Source organism: Anolis sagrei, chromosome 3, assembly GCF_037176765.1.
Source record: "Anolis sagrei isolate rAnoSag1 chromosome 3, rAnoSag1.mat, whole genome shotgun sequence".
In the NCBI taxonomy this organism is placed as follows: domain Eukaryota; kingdom Metazoa; phylum Chordata; class Lepidosauria; order Squamata; family Dactyloidae; genus Anolis; species Anolis sagrei.
This window is the reverse complement of record NC_090023.1, coordinates 273,549,961-273,566,203: the sequence shown is the minus strand read 5'-3', so window position 1 is coordinate 273,566,203 and position 16,243 is coordinate 273,549,961. Positions and strand designations below refer to the sequence as shown.

At 46.2% G+C, this 16,243-nt stretch overlaps 1 protein-coding gene across 4 annotated transcripts; it reads right to left on the bottom strand.

The window, feature by feature from the left end:
* Window positions 1-3,768: 3,768 nt before the first annotated feature.
* On the bottom strand, window positions 3,769-13,585 carry LOC132770348 (zinc finger protein 135-like). Of its 4 annotated transcripts, none has more exons than XM_067466164.1 (2): window positions 13,550-13,585; window positions 3,769-6,756 (listed from the first exon to the last, which is right to left on the bottom strand). In XM_067466164.1, exon 2 carries the CDS (start codon window positions 6,537-6,539, stop codon window positions 5,349-5,351), a length of 1,191 nt encoding a protein of 396 aa, XP_067322265.1. In that variant the 5' UTR covers window positions 6,540-6,756; window positions 13,550-13,585; the 3' UTR covers window positions 3,769-5,348. The 4 variants fall into 4 exon arrangements, with proteins under 4 accessions (XP_067322265.1, XP_067322263.1, XP_067322262.1 ...); XM_067466162.1 differs by lacking the exon at window positions 13,550-13,585 and adding an exon at window positions 13,322-13,450; XM_067466161.1 differs by lacking the exon at window positions 13,550-13,585 and adding an exon at window positions 13,329-13,450.
* Window positions 13,586-16,243: the final 2,658 nt, after the last annotated feature.

Here is a 16,243-nt window from a genome sequence, read left to right as displayed (position 1 = left end):
GTCTTGGTCCGTTCACAGCCATGCAACGACCCCGCCAATCAGTCCAGGCCCAGAAATATGTCTTGGCCCTTCTCCACCCACACAACAACCCTGCCAGGGAGGCCATGCCCAGAATTAAGAGCCATTATTATTATTATTATTATTATTATTATTATTATTAAACTTTATTTGTACCCCGCTAGCATCTCCCAAAGGATTCGATGCGGCTTACACAGGCCAAGGCCTCAACACACAACATAACAATACAATCTAGCAAATCAAACAGTTAAAAACAGAATAAAGCAAAATGAACAACAGGCAAAACAATACACTAAAACACAATAAAACTGGGCCAGGCCAGAGTAATGGGTACAAGAATTAAAAGTGCTGATGTGACAGGAGGAGTATATGAGACTTCTAGGGCAAGTGCCATGTGCAGCAATCATTGGTTCTGGTAAAGTGTTTATGGGACTTGGTAGTGGAGATTCCTAATCTGGGAAGGCGCATTGGAAAAGCCAGGTCTTCAGGTTCTTTCTGAAGACTGCCAATGAAGGGGTCTGTCTAAGATCTTTGGGGAGGGTGTTCCAGAGTCGGGGGGCCACCACGGAAAAGGCCCTGTCTCGTGTCCCCACCAAGCACGCTTGCGACGCAGGTGGGATCACGAGCAGGGCCTCTCCAGATGACCGAAGTGAGCGCGTGGGTTCGTAGACGGAGATGCAATCATGCAGGTAGGCTGGTCCCAAACAGTTCAGGACTTTGTAGGTCAGCACCTGCACCTTAAATTGGGCTCGGAAGATAAACGGCAGCCAGTGGAGCTCCCTGAACAGGAGGGTTGACCTCTCTCTGTAGGGAGCGCCAGTCAACATCCTGGCCGCTGCTCGTTGGACAAGTTGGAATTTCCGAGCCGTTTTCAAGGGCAGCCCCACGTAGAGCGCATTACAGTAATCCACCCTAGAGGTGATCTCAACTGGGCTCTCCAGACCAATGGAGACTCCACCTCAGACATCAGAAAAGCTGCAAGACCAAGAACAAGCCACGAGAGTAAAGATGAAGATCCACCCAGAGGGAAAGTGTTCCTGCCTTACATCAAGGGAACCACTGACCGCAGAGGGAAGCTGATGAGGAAACACAACATACAAACTATCTACAAACCCACCAAGAAAATCCAACAAATGCTACGTTCAGCAAAGGACAAGAGGGATCCTCTCACCTCTGCAGGAGTCTACCATTGTATACCATGCAGCTGTGGACAAGAAGTCTACATAGGGACCACCAAATGCAGCAGCACTGCCCAAACACGCATCAAGGAACATGAAAGGCATTGCAGACTACTTCAACCAGAGAAGTCAGCCATAGCAGAGCACCTGATGAACCAGCCTGGACACAGCATATCATTGGAGAACACAGAAATGCTGGACCACACCAACAACCACCATGTCAGACTACACAGAGAAGCCATTGAAATCCACAAGCATGTGGACAATTTCAACAGAAAGGAAGAGACCATGAAAATGAACAAAATCTGGCTACCAGTATTAAAAAACTCTAAAATTACAACAGCAAAACAACAGAGAGGAAGCAACCAGGCACATCTTAACACCTCCCAGCAAGAGATTTTCCCAAGCTCAGGCAGGCCTTCAAATGCTAATGAAGGTGATCAGTTGAAACATTCACACCTAGCTCCAGCAGGGAAGAGCTCCTTGCCCCACCCCAGCCATTCCACAGATATATAAACCCGTTGTCCTAATTCCAACAGACCTCACAACCTCTGAGGATGCTTGCCATAGATGCAGGCGAAACGTCAGGAGAAATGCCTCTAGAACATGGCTCTATAGCCCGCAAAAAACCCACAAGAACCTAGTGATTCCAGCCATGAAAGCCTTCGATAATACAGATGAACAAACGTTAGCGTGCTGGAAGAAGCAAAGACCACCAGCATTGAAGCGATGCTCTTACGTCATCAACTCTCCTGGACTGGCCACATTGTCTGAATGCCCGATCGCCATCTCCCAAAGCAGTTACAATACTCCCAAGTCAAGGACAGAAAATGGAAGGGTGGTGGACAGGAAAAGAGATTTAAAGTTGGTCTTAAAGCTAACCTTAAAAACTGTGGCATAGACACGGAGAACTGGGAAGCCCTGTCCCTTGAGCACTCTAGCTAGAGGTCAGCTGTGACCAGCAGTGCTATGGAATTTGAAGAGGCACAATTGAGGGAGAAAGAGGCCAAGGGAAAGGCGCATCAAGCCAACCCTGACTGGAAACCGATGCCCTCACTGTGGAAGAACATGCAGGTCAAGGAGAGGGCTTCACTGTCACCTCCGTATGCTCCATCAGGACACGACACTTGGAAGGCCCTCATACTCAGAGAACGGGGGATCACCTAAGTGAAACCCTATTTTTTCTATTCTTGATGGCAATCAACTATATACATAACTTCTTTAGTTAAGATATAATAATAGATTAGTAATATACATGTAAACATTTATAATTATAATTCACGTAGGATCTACACATAATAAACCTTATATAAATGTATCAATCTTCTTGAAGTTATATATTTTTATACTTTAATTCATAAATATTAACTCATCAATTTTCCAAAACTTTTTTGCCATTAGACATGCAACTTATATATTTTATACAAATGCATTATCTCGTAACACTTTTAGTTCACAAATCCTATTGCAGTCATCTTCTACTGCTCAAAGCACCCCTGACAGACCGCCATCCAGCCTCTGTTTAAAAGCTTCCAAAGAAGGAGCCTCTACCACACTCCGGGGCAGAGAGTTCCAATGCTGAACAGCTCTCACAGTCAGGAAGTTCTTCCTAATGTTCAGGCGGAATCTCCTTTCTTGTAGTCTGAAGCCATTCTTCCATTGCGTCTTAGTCTCCAGGGAAGCAGAAAGGAAGCTTGCTCCCTCCTCCCTAGGACTTCCTTTCACATGTTTATACATGGCTATCATGTCTACTCTCAGCCTTCTCTTCTTCGAGCTAAACATGCCCAGCTCTTTAAGCTGCTCCTCATAGGGCTTGTCCTCCAGATCCTTGATCATTTTAGTCGCCCTCCTTTGGACACATTCCATCTTGTCAACATCTCCCTTCAATTGTGGTGCCCAGAATTGGACACAGTATTCCAAAAGTGGTCTAACCAAGGCAGAATAGAGCATGGGGAGCATGACTTCCCTGGATCTGGACACTAGGCTCCTATTGATGCTGGCCAAAATCCCATTGACTTTCTTTTTGTGAGAAGACCGAGGCAAAGAAGTCATTAAGTAGTTCTGTCTTTTCCCTATCCCGTCAGCATTGCCCCATCTTATTCTCAAAGAGGCCCTATCACCTCCTTGTTCTTCCTTTTTTGTACTGACATAAGAACAGAAGCCCTTTTTATTGTTTTTAATGTCCCTGGCAAGCCTGAGCTCATTGTGTGCTTTAGCCCTGCGAACCTTTTCCCTACCGGAGTTGGCTATTTGTTTGAATTCTTCTTTGATGATTTCTCCCTTTTTCTACTTCTTGTGCATGTCTCTTTTGAGTCTGAGCACAGTTAGAAGTTCTTTGGACATCCATTCTGGCTTCTTTGCACTTGTCCTATTTTTTTTCTCTTTGTTGGCATTGTTTGCAATTGCGCCTTGAGTATTTCAGTCTTGAAAAACTTCCATCCATCCGTAACTCCTCATGAAAGAATCTTCATGTAAAAGAAGTTTCTTTCCTGGTGATTTGAGGTTTGCTTGTCTAAAATTCCCAATAGAAAAGATTCTGGTTTCAGTATTACTTAGGTTTTTAAAAAAAATTGTTTCAATAAAATATGCACTTTTATCTAGAAGGCTTTAGCTTTTGGGCAAGTTTAGCACATAGGATAAAAGGTTCCAGTCATTTCTTTACATTTCCAGCATATCAGCCATTTAAAAAAGTTATAATCCATTCCTCTGGTGTTGGTGTTCTTTGTTTTTTCCATAGTTTTGCATATTCATTTCTTGCTGCTGTAGTCATGTACAGGAAGATTCTTTCCTGCAGTTTTGGGATTTGCTTGTCTAAAAGTCCCAATTAAAAATGTTCTGGATTCAGTGTTACTTAGTTTTTTAAATTTTGTTTTCAATGTTGGTATGCACTTGTAGCTAGAAGGCTTTAGCCTTTGGGCAAGTTCAGCACATATGATAAAAGGTTCCAGTCATTTCTTTGCATTTCCAGCATAAATTCATTTTTTTTTAAATTTATCTTCTACGATTTTTCTCAAGTTATGTAACATCTGTGAATCATTTTGTAAAACTTTTCTTTAACGGAGTAACTTCTTGTAAATTGTAAGCGATTCTTCCAAAGTTCCTCCCATTCTTTTACATTTATCTATTTCAGGGGTCCATAAACTACGGCCCGCGGGCAAGACTCGGCCCCCGAGGGCATTTATCTGGCCCGCGGGGTGTGGAGAAGATTGAGATGCGGCGGGCAAAGCCTCCCTGAGCTCCGCCTGTGCTTCTCCTGCCTCCAGGATAAGGCCTGGCCTTATCCCGAAGGCAGGAGAACGGGGGAGGCAGGGGGTGAAGCGGTGCCAAAGCTGCGTCGCCCACCGCCTCCCTGGCTCAGCCAATTTTATCGTTGGTGGGGTTCAGAATGCTCTTTGATTGTATGTGAACTATAAATCCCAGCAACTACAACTCCCAAATGTAAAGATTCCAAACTCCACCAGCATTCACATTTGGGCATATTGAGTATTTGTGCCAAGTTTGATCCTGATCCATCATTGTTTGAGTCCACAATGATCTCTGGATGTAGGTGAACTACATCTCCAAAACGAAAGGACAAGTGTGTGCCAAGTTTGGTTCAATTCCATCATTGGTGGGGTTCAGAAAGGTCTTTGATTGTAGGTGAACTTTAAATCCCAGCAACTACAATTCCCAAATGACAAAATCAATTTTTTGAGTGAAGGACATGCATTGGGTTGTTAGGTGTCTTGTGTCCAAAATTGGTGTCAATTCGTCCAGTGGTTTTTGAGTTCTGTTAATCCCACAAATGAACATTACATTTTTATTTATATAGAAGTGTGGGCTTTTGGGGTTTTTTTTTGGGGGGGGGGAGGTTGCACTGCAAATAATATATGTGCATAATGCATAGGAATTCATTTATGTTTTTTTTCAAATTATAATCCAGCCCTCTAACAGTTTGAGGGACTGTGACCCGGCCCTCTGTTCAAAAAGTTAGGGGACTCCTGATCTATTTGAACCCAATATTTCTGAAAAAAATTCCCAACACTGTGCTGTCATTTACATTTGTTAGAGTTGCCTTTGTACATCTTAGAGAGTCTCTCTTGGCATCCAGTTACTAGAATGTGAGTTTTATGTTGCTGCAGATGACCCCTCCCAGTGAAACACTTTCCATACTCAAGGCATCCCAGTATGCGTTCTATTATGTTTTAGAAGATTTCTACTTTCAGAGAAGCTTTTTCCACACTCCAGGCATTTATAGGGTTTCTCCCCAGTGTGAGTTCGTTGGTGTCTACATAGGTCTCCACTGGCAGTGAAGTTCTTTCCACACTCCAGGCATTCATAGGGTTTCTCCCCAGTGTGAGTTCGTTGGTGTCTACGTAGGTTTCCGCTGCCTGTGAAGTTCTTTCCACACTCCAGGCATTTATAGGGTTTCTCCCCAGTGTGGATCCTTTCATGATGCTGCAGCTGATGTCTCAAAGTGAAACTCATTCCACACTCCAGGCATTCATAGGGTTTCTCCCCAGTGTGAGTTAGTTGATGTGAATGTAGACTTCCACTCCGGCTGAAGTTCTTTCCACATTCCAGACATTTATAGGGTTTCTCCCCAGTGTGAGTTCTGTGGTGATACCGCAGACTCCCATGCCAAGTGAATCTCTTTCCACACTTCAGGCATTTATAGGGTTTCTCCCCAGTGTGAGTTTGTTGGTGTTCCTGTAGAGTTCCACTATGAGTGAATCTCTTTCCACATTCCAGGCATTTATAGGATTTTTCACCAGTGTGAATCCTTTCATGTCGCTGCAGATTATGTCTCAAAGTGAAACTCTTTCCACACTCCAGGCATTCATAGGGTTTCTCCCCAGTGTGAATCCTTTCATGTCGCTGCAGATGACATCTCAAAATGAATCTCTTTCCACACTCCAGGCATTCATAGGGTTTCTCCCCAGTGTGAGTCCTTTGATGTGAATGTAGATGACCACTTTGGGTGAAGTTCATTCCACATTCCAGACATTTATAGGGTTTTTCCCCGGTGTGAGTTCTGTGGTGAGACTGCAGACTCCCATACCGGGTGAAGCTCTTTCCACATTCCAGGCATTCATAGGATTTATCACTGGTGTGAATCCTTTCATGTTGCTGCAGATGTTTCCTCTGAGTGAAGCTCTTTCCACACACCAGGCATTCATAGGGTTTCTCCCCAGTGTGAGTCCTTTCATGTTGCTGCAGATTATCCTTCCGAGTTAAACCTAGTCCACATTCTAGGCATGTATAGGGTTTCTCCCCAGTGTGAGTCCTTTGATGTGGCTGCAGACTTTGATTGTGTTTGAAGCTCTTTCCACACTCCAGGCATTTATAGGGTTTCTCCTGCATGTTGACAGTGCTATGTATTTTTAACTGCAATATGGACACTTCTTTTTCCCTTTCCGATCCAAAGTCAGTTCAACAAGATCAGCACCTTGAGAGGATGTCTTTTTCATATAGGACCCTTTTCCTTACAGCTTCTTTGGTTTCCAAATTCCCCAATGTGCACTAGATGCTGCTTTTGTTGTCATCACACCAGAGATATCGCTATGAATTCCTTATGTTCCTGGTCAAGAAAGAAACAGCAAAAGATTAGACATGAAGCCGAAAAAACTCCTTTCCCTCCTTTCTCTTCATAAAAGTTTGCTGCTACCAAATTTCATGGTCTTCCCAAATGAATCCTCCGCTCAGCCAAGAATCTGCCTCCGATCTGGACACTTCGGATCCAGATTTAAACATATGGAGGTATTCACAACATTTGTCTCTGCTGAACCAATTCCCTCTCTGCCTTTCCCTCCCTCCGTTGTGCCCAGGATGGGATGCCAAGGCAGGAAAGCCAGCCTGCCTGCCTGCCTGCCTTCCTTCCTTCCTTCCTTCCTTCCTTCCTTCCTTCCTTCCTTCCTTCCTTCCTTCCCAGCTTGTTCTCCTCAGCCCAGTCATCCCTCTTCTCCTTTGCTTCTGTCCAGGGGACATTTCCCATCAGCTCAAGGATCTAGAGAAACAGGGCATTTCCATATAGGGAGGGAGAAATGTTTGCAGGAATCAAAAGGAATGAAGTCCTGGCCTGGGGAAGAACGGGCATCTCCTCTGACCAGTCCTCACACAGAAGCTTCCTCTCAAATGCTCTCCCATACGTGGGTGGGACAGAGAGAAAAGGGAGAATTTCCCCCCATACATTTAAAAAAAACAAAGGGCCTACAAGTTTGGCCTCTCAAAAGGAAAACCTAAGAAGGCTGGGGGGGGGGGGGGGGGTTTAAGAGAAAAAGTCTTTCCTTTGATGCCAAAATTGAGATAACCACTTAAGGAGCGGTTTGGATCCTATAACTGGAGCGCCTGCTACTTTTAAACCAGATCAACACATAGACCTTGTTTGAAGGCTACAAGAACAGAGGTTTATTGCTTTGAGGGCTGAAAGAATGTCTGATTTATTATTATTATTATTATTATTATTATTATTATTATTATTAGTCGTAGGTGTATACTGCCCTTCTCAACTCCGAAGGGGACTCAGGGCAGTTCGAAGTGTTGGCAACAGAGTCCCTGCTCTAATATAATTGGACGTAACCTTGTTTGAGTCACCTACGGATGTGAGAACTGGACCAGAGGGAAGGCTGAGCGAAGGAAGGGAGACGCTTTGGAACTTGTGGTGCTGGAGGAAAGTGCTGAGAGTGCCTTGGACTGCGAGAAGATCCAACCAGTCCATCCTTCAAGAAATAAAGCCCGACTGCTCATTGGAGGGAAGGAGACTAGAGGCTAAGATGAAGTCCCTTGGCCACATCATGAGAAGAAAGGAAAGCTTAGGGAAGACAATGATGCTGGGGAAAATGGAAGGAAAAAGGAAGAGGGGCCGACCAAGGGCAAGAGGGATGGATAGCATCTTTGGAGTGACTGGAATGACTTTGAAGGAGCTGGGGGTGGTGACGACCAACAGGGAGCTATGGTGTGGACTGGTTCATGAAGTCACGAACAGTCGGAAACGACTGAATGAATGACAACAAGCAACAAACCTTGTTTAAAGTGTGTTTTCTCATGAGAATGTCCCTGAAGGGTGCCGGGATGATGGTGTGCTCCCTGAATTGCTACAAGAGAATTCCCATGATTTGGAGCTTGAGAACAGCTCGGCATCTGGCCCAGCTGCAGAAATTAATGAGCAAATAGATAGACGGGATGTTCTTAGTCAGAACAGGGTCCTCCCAGGCAGAGCTTCATCATACGGTTTAAGGAAATGCAGAGCTTATGATGGGATCATAGGTGATGTCCGGAGTACAGAAAGGAGTCAGTCTCTAAGACAGGGGTCCTCTCACTAAGGCCCGGGGGCCGGACACAGCCCTCCAAGGTCATTTACTCGGACCCCACTGAGGATCAACCAAAGTCTGAAACCACTTAAAAGCACACAACAACCACAACAACAATCCTATCTCATCAGCCAATAAGTTTATATTTGTTAAAATTGTTCTTCATTTTAATTTAATTACATATAATAAAAGTCAAAGTTTGTATGCGGTAAACAGAAGTGTGGCGGTGCGACCTGGTATGTGCTAGCTTTCTGATTGGCTGCCACTGTGGTGCTATTTGCATATGGTCTCTGATTGGCCAGCTCCAACAGGAGCCCCTGGTGGAGAAAAGGGTTCATGACAGAAACGGAGACATGAGAGAAGGAAATTTGCATATGGTCTCTAATTGGCCAGCCTCAATTCCAAGATTCCGAGATGAAAGGAAAAGGTCTGAGGCTGTGTCAGAAAATAACCAATACAGACCAAACTTGGCACACAGAGCCCACAAGACTGCAGTTTGGAAGAGGATGAACCATGGATGATGGGACTTGCAGTACCATCACTCACTTCCTGAGACCACAGCAACATTCATCTAATTACCAATAATGAACAAACTTGGCACACAGAGCCCCCATGACCCACTCTACACCCTACTGCAGTTTGGAGGAGGATGGACCATGGATGATGGAACTTGCAGTCCTTTCACTCACTTTCTGAGACCGCTGTAAACCTCATCCAATGACAGATCAAGACCAAACTTGGCATATAGACCTCTCATGACCCACTTTATGTCCTGGTGTGGTTTGGCCGGGGATGGACCATAGATTATGGGACTTGCAGTACCTGCACTCCCTTCCTAAGAACAGTACAACTGCCAACAATGATGGATCAGGACCACAATTCACACTGAGATGGGCTGGATGGTCCCTGGGCTTGCTCCTATTAGTATGACTATTAGTGCAAAGACTGAATGTCCATCTGTTGGGGGCGCTTTGATGGTGCCTTCCCTGCATGGCAGAATAAAGGGGGGCTGGGCTGGTTGGCCCCTGGGGGTCTTCCACTGAAAAACTGTTAGGTTTGTCCTGTTGAAAGTTTGGCCATGCCTGATCTATATAAATACATATATTACTGGCTGTCCCCTGCCACGCGTTGCTGTGGCCCAATGTGTTGATCTGGCAAATAAAGGGAATGAGAAAGTGTTGGTTTCTAATCTATGTAATGTCTTTCTGCTTGTGGGTAAACAGTATTTCTTGCTGTTTCTTTGTCAGTGTTGATGTGGAGAGTGTCTGGTTTGCCCACCCTGGAAGATGCAACATATATTAGTCCTTCTTTAAGGGTCCCTTTCAAATCTATGATACTATATCTCTCTGTGTGTGAATCATATCTATCTATCTATCTATCTATCTATCTATGTCTATGGCTGGATGGCTCTTTGTCAGGAGGACTTTGATTACGTTTTCTTGCCCTGATGAAGAGAGTTGGACAGGATGGCCTTGAGTATTTTCTGTGGGTCATGGGGGTTCTGTGTGGGAAGTTTGCCCCGATTCTGTCACTTGTGGGGTTCAGGATGCTCTTTGATTGTAGGTGAACTGTGAATCCCAGTAACTACAACTCCCAAATGCCAAGGTCTATTTCGCCCAAACTCCATCTGTGTTCATATTTGTGCATATTGAGTATTTGTGCCAAGTTTGGTCCTGATCCATCATTATTTGAGTCCACAGTGCTGTTTGGATGTAGGCGAACTACAACTCTCAAACTCAAGGTCAATGCCCACCAAACCCTTCCCGTCTTTTCTGTTGGTCATGGGAGTCCTGTGTGCCAAATTTGGTTCAATTCCATAGTTGGTGGAGTTCACAATGCTCTTTGATTGTAGGTGAACTATAAATCCCAGCAACTACAACTCCCAAATGACAAAGTCATAATTTTTTGAGTGATGGTCACTTCTTGTGTGGTGAGATGTTTTGTTGCCAAATTTGGTGTGATTTCATTCATTGATTCTTTTGCTTTTAAGGTACTCATTATGCACAGAGCATTTATAGATAGATAGATAATGTATAATATGCCATCTCTATATATAAAAATACTCTGTGCATACGAGTTCCTTAAAAACAAAAGCCCCAATGAACGAAATCACACCAAATTTGGCAACAAAAACTCTCACGACACAAGGAGTAACCATCACTCAAAAAATTATGATTTTGTCATTTTGGAGTTGTAGTTGTTGGGATTTATAGTTCAATTACAATCAAAGAGCATTCTGAACTCTATCAACGATGGAATTGAACCAAACTTGGCACACAGAACTCCCATGACAAACAGGAAATACTGGAAGGGTGGGGGGGGGGGGAGAGAGACCTTGAGTTTGGGAGTTGTAGTTCACCTACATCCAGAGAGCACTGTGGACTCAAACAATGATGATATATGTGATTCACACACACACAGATGGAGCCATCCAGCCATAGATAGACAGACAGACAGATAGATAGATAGATAGATAGATAGATAGATAGATAGATAAGATAGGGAGTTGTAGTTGCTGGGATTTATAGTTCACCTACAATCAAATAGCATGATAGAATTGAACCAACTGGGGCACACAGTTCTCCCATGACCAACAGAAAAAATAGAAGGGGTTGGTGAGCATTGACCTTGAGTCTGGGAGTTGTAGTTCACCTACATCTAAAAAGCACTGTGGACTCAAGCAGTGATGGATCTGGACCAAACTTGGCACAAGCACTCAATATACCCAAATATGAACACAGATGGGGTTGGGGGGAAATAGACCTTGACATTTGAGAGTTGTAGTTACTGGGATTTATAGTTCACCTACAAACAAATAGCATGATAGAATTGATCCAACCAGGGCATACAGGACTCCCATGAACAACAGAAAACACTAGAAGGAGTTGGTGAGCATTGACCTTGAGTTTGGGAGTTGTAGTTCACCTACATCCAGAGACTACCATGGACTCAAACAATGATGGATCTGGACCAAACTTGACACAAGCACTCAGTACAGCCAAATATGAACACAGATGGGGTTGGGGGAAATAGACCTTGACATTTGGGAGTTGTAGTCACTGGGATTCACAGTTCACCTACAATCAAAGAGCATTCTGAACCCCACCAATGACAGAATCAGGGCAAACTTCCCACACAGAACCCCCACGAGCAACAGAAAATACTTAAGGCCATCCAGTCCAACTCCCTTCATCAGGGCAAGAAAACGTAATCAAAGCCCTCCTGACAAAGAGCCATCCAGCCATAGATACAGATAGATATGATTCATACACACACAGATATAGTATCAGAGATTCGAAAGGGACCCCTAAAGAAGGACAATGATATGTTGCATGTTCCTGAGCAGGCAAACTAGACAATCTCCACATTAACAACAAGAAATAGTGTTTACCCACAAGCATCAAGACATTACATATATTAGAAACCAGCACTTTCTCATTACTTAATTTTCCAGATCAACAGACTGGGCCACTGCAACGCCTGGCAGGGGACAGCTAGTATAGTCACTCCTTTCCACCTGCTACTAAGGAGGCTGTCCAGGTCCAGGTCCTGAACCGGTGCTTGGCCGCTGTGACGGTCTGGATGAGGGCGAACCAATTGAAATTGAATCCAGACAAGACAGAGGTACTCCTGGTCAGTTGCAAGGCCGAACAGGGCATAGGGTGACAGCCTGTGTTGGACGGGGTTCCACTCCCCCTGAAGACGCAGGTTCGCAGCTTGGGTGTGACCCTGGACTCATCGCTGAGCCTGAACCCCAGGTTTCGGCGGTGACCAGGGGAACATTTGCACAGCTAAAGCTTGTGCGCCAGCTGTGCCCGTACCTTGGGAAGTCTGACTTGGCCACGGTAGTCCATGCTCTGGTTACATCCCGTTTAGACTACTGCAACGCTCTCTACGTGGGGTTGCCTTTGAAGACAGCTCGGAAGCTCCAGCTAGTCCAACGCTCGGCAGCCATGATTTTAACAGGAGCGGAGCGCAGGGAGCACACAACCCCCCTGTTGCGCCAACTCCACTGGCTACCGATCTGCTACCGGGCTGAATTCAAAGTGCTGGCGTTGTCCTTTAAAGCCCTAAACGGTTCCGGCCCAAGCTACCTATCCAACCGCATCTCTGCCTATGAACCCACCAGGACTTTGAGATCTTCCGGGGAGACCCTGCTCTCGATCCCGCCTGCTTCTCAAGCTCGGCTGGCGGGGACGAGAGATAGGGCCTTCTCGGTGGTGGCTCCTCGGCTGTGGAACGCCCTTCCTACGGACATTAGACTAGCACCATCTCTAATGGTATTCCGCAAAAAGGTGAAGACCTGGATGTTTGTGCAGGCGTTTGAGTAATTTAGTGCAATCTGGTAATGGAATATAGGAATGGAACAATGGACGACAAACCTGGACTACGCTTGGATGATGAGAAGATTGGGTACGGTTGTTTTTCGTAATAATTGTGCATTGTAATTGCTTATTGGTAATTTATGGACAATGTGTTAAGTCAATTGTTCTATGTTGTATGGAACCACTGCTGTTTCTACTGTTTTTACTGTTTGTGAACAGCTGTGAGTCGCCTTCGGGCTTGAGATACAGCCGTAGAGAAGCAAAGTACATAAATAAATAGAATAAATAAATATAGTATGATATGCCATATGTTATACAAGCCTTTCTTGGGGCTTCCTGAGCACACTTTGCAGGGAAGGAGTGAGGGAGGGGGGCGGAGGCGCGGTGCATGCTGGGACGGAGAGGCGAGGGGGAGGGGCTTCGCTGTCTTTGAGGCCTTTGTTTTCCTCCCAGCCCCCCCCCCCTCCTCACAGGAAGATGTCATAAGAACCATCGTAATAACAACAATAACCTTCTACCTCTCGGCCTCTCCCTCTCCGTGGCTCCAAAGGAAGCTCTTCCTTCACCGCGGCCCCCTCACTCGCCTCACCTCGGGAAAATGGCGGACGGAGAAGCTCCCCTCAGGATCACTCGAGAAGAAGCCCGCCCCCTCCTCCAACGTCGTCGTCCCATTGGCCGAGACCGCGAAGCCCCGCCCTCCCAAGGCTCTCATTGGTCGCCTGCACCCCCTTCGCCTCACCTCGGGAAAATGGCGGACGGGCGGGCGGAGAAGCTCCCCTCAGACTCACTCGAGGAGAAGCCTGCCCCCTCCTCCTCCTTCGACGTCCCATTGGCCGAAAGCGTGACGCCCCGCCCTCCCAAGGCTTTCATTGGTCGCCTGCCGGTGTGCAGCCTTGATTGACGGACTCAGGGAGAGCTTTTGTTTTTGTCCTGTTGTGAGAGAATTGGCCGTCTGCCCAGGGGACGTTGCCCAGATGATGTGATAGAACCATAGAATCCTAGAGTGGGAAGAGACCTCCTGGGCCATCATCCAGTCCAACCCCATTCTGCCAAGAAGCAGGAATATTGCATTCAAAGCACCCCTGACAAATGGCCATCCAGCCTCTGTTTAAAAGCTTCCAAAGAAGGAGCCTCCACCACACTCCCCCTGGGGCAGAGAGTTCCACTGCTGAACGGCTCTCACAGTCAGGAAGTTCTTCCTCATGTTCAGACGGAATCTCCTCTCTTGTAGTTTGAAGCCATTGTTCCCTTGCCTCCTAGTCTCCAGGGAAGCAGAAAACAAGCTTGCTCCCTCCTCCCTGTGGCTTCCTCTCACATATTTATCCATGGCCCTCATTATATCTCCTCTCAGCCTTCTCTTCTGCAGGCTAAACATGCCCAGCTCCTTAAGCCACTCCTCCTAGAGCTTGTTCTCCAGACCCTTGATCATTTTAGTCGCCCTCCTCTGGACACATTCCAGCTTAGAATCAACCTCTCCTTTCAATTGCCCAGAATCGGACACAATATTCCAGGTAATGTGGTCTAACCAAAGCAGAATAGAGGGGTAGCATGACTTCCCTAGATCTAGACACTAGGCTCCTCTTGATGCAGGCCAAAATCCCATTGGCTTTTTTTGCCACCACATCACATTGTTGGCTCATGTTCACCTTCCTCCCCACAAGGACTCCAAGCTCTTTTTCACACATACTGCTCTCAAGCCAGGCGTCACCCATTCTGTATCTTTGCATTTCATTTTTTCTGCCAAAGTGGAGTATCTTGGCAGAAAAAATCATCCCACAAGGATGATAAAACAAGGATGTTTTATCATCCTTGTGGGAGGCTTCTCTCATGTCCCCTTTGCATGAGGAGCTGTAACACCTCAGCAAGCGAGAGTCCAAAAGTGGCAGGCTCAAACCCAGAACCTCAACCAATGGCTGATACCAAATGAGACTGGGCACACAGAGGACTAGTTGACTAGGAAGGCACTGAACAGACTGCGCTCTGGCACCACGAGATGCAGAGCCAACCTTCAGAAATGGTGCTACAAAGTGGAATCCTCGACATGCGAGTGTGGAGAAGAGCAAACCACTGACCACCTGCTGCAATGCACCCTGAGCCCTGCCACATGCACAATGGAGGACCTTCTTGCGGCAACACCTGAGGCGTTCCAAGGGGACAGATTCTGGTCAAAGGACATTTAATCAACTACCAAACTCGCAAATTTTGTATTATGTCTGTTTGTTTGCTTTGTTCTGTTAGAAATGTAATATAATTGACTGACTGCCCTGACACGAAATAAAAAAAAATAATTAGGAGCTGTAGCTGATATAGGGAGCTCATCTACCACTCCCCGGATTCGAACCTGCGACTTGTCAGTCTTCAGTCCGGCCGGCACAGGGTTTTAACCCACTGCACCTCTGGAGGCTCCTTCAAGGAGAGATGCGGGGAAGGAAACCGAGACGGACAAGGAGGAAGGCCCCGGGCCACGCCCCTCCTCTCCCCAGAAGCCTCCTTCTCCACCCACACAACATCCCTGCCAGGTAGGCCAGACCCAGAAATAAGACTTGGTCCTTCCCCACCCAGGCAACGGCCCTGTCAGGCAGGCAGGAACAGAACCGAGACCCTTGACCTTCTCCACACACACAGCCCTGACAAGCAGGCCAAGCCTAAAAGTGCGAGCCGTGGATCTGTAATTGGCTAAATGGACGAACCCAGAGTGTGATTCTCCCCAATGCTTCCTCTTCATCCTGGAAAGAAGTGACGAGCGGAGTGCCGCAGGGTTCCGTCCTGGGCCCGGTCCTGTTCAGGATCTTTATTAATGACTTAGATGAAGGGCTAGAAGGCAGGATCATCAAGAGGACAGGAGCAGGATTCAAAACGATCTTGACAGATTAGAGAGATGAATGGCCAAAACTAACAAAATGAAGTTCAACAGTGACAAATGCAAGATACTCCACTTAGGCAGAAAAAATGAAATGCAAAGATACAGAATGGGGGACAATGCCTGGCTCGAGAGCAGTACGTGCGAAAAGGATCTTGGAGTCCTCGTAGACAACAAGTTAAACATGAGCCAGGAATGTGATGTGGCGGCAAAAAAAGCCAATGGGATTTTGTCCTGCATCAAGAGGAGCCTAGTGCCTAGATCTAAGGAAGTAATGCTACCCCTCTATTCTGCTTTGGTTGGACCACATCTGGAATATTGTGTCCAATTCTGGGCACCACAGTTCAAGAGAGATATTGACTCTAAGCTGGAATCTGTCCAGAGGAGGGCGACTAAAATGATCAAGGGTCTGGAGAACAAGCCCTATGAGGACTGGCTTAAGGAGCTGGGGATGTTTAGCCTGAAGAAGAGAAGGCTGAGAGGAGATATGATAGCCATGTATAAATATGTGAGAGGAAGCCACAGGGAGGAGGAGGGAACCGCTGTGAGTCGCCTTCGGGCTTGAGATACAGC

Bases quoted from the DNA above. Each gene is read 5' to 3' on its own strand.
- LOC132770348 (XM_067466164.1), bottom strand. From the start codon at position 6,539: ATGCAGGAGAAACCCTATAAATGCCTGGAGTGTGGAAAGAGCTTCAAA.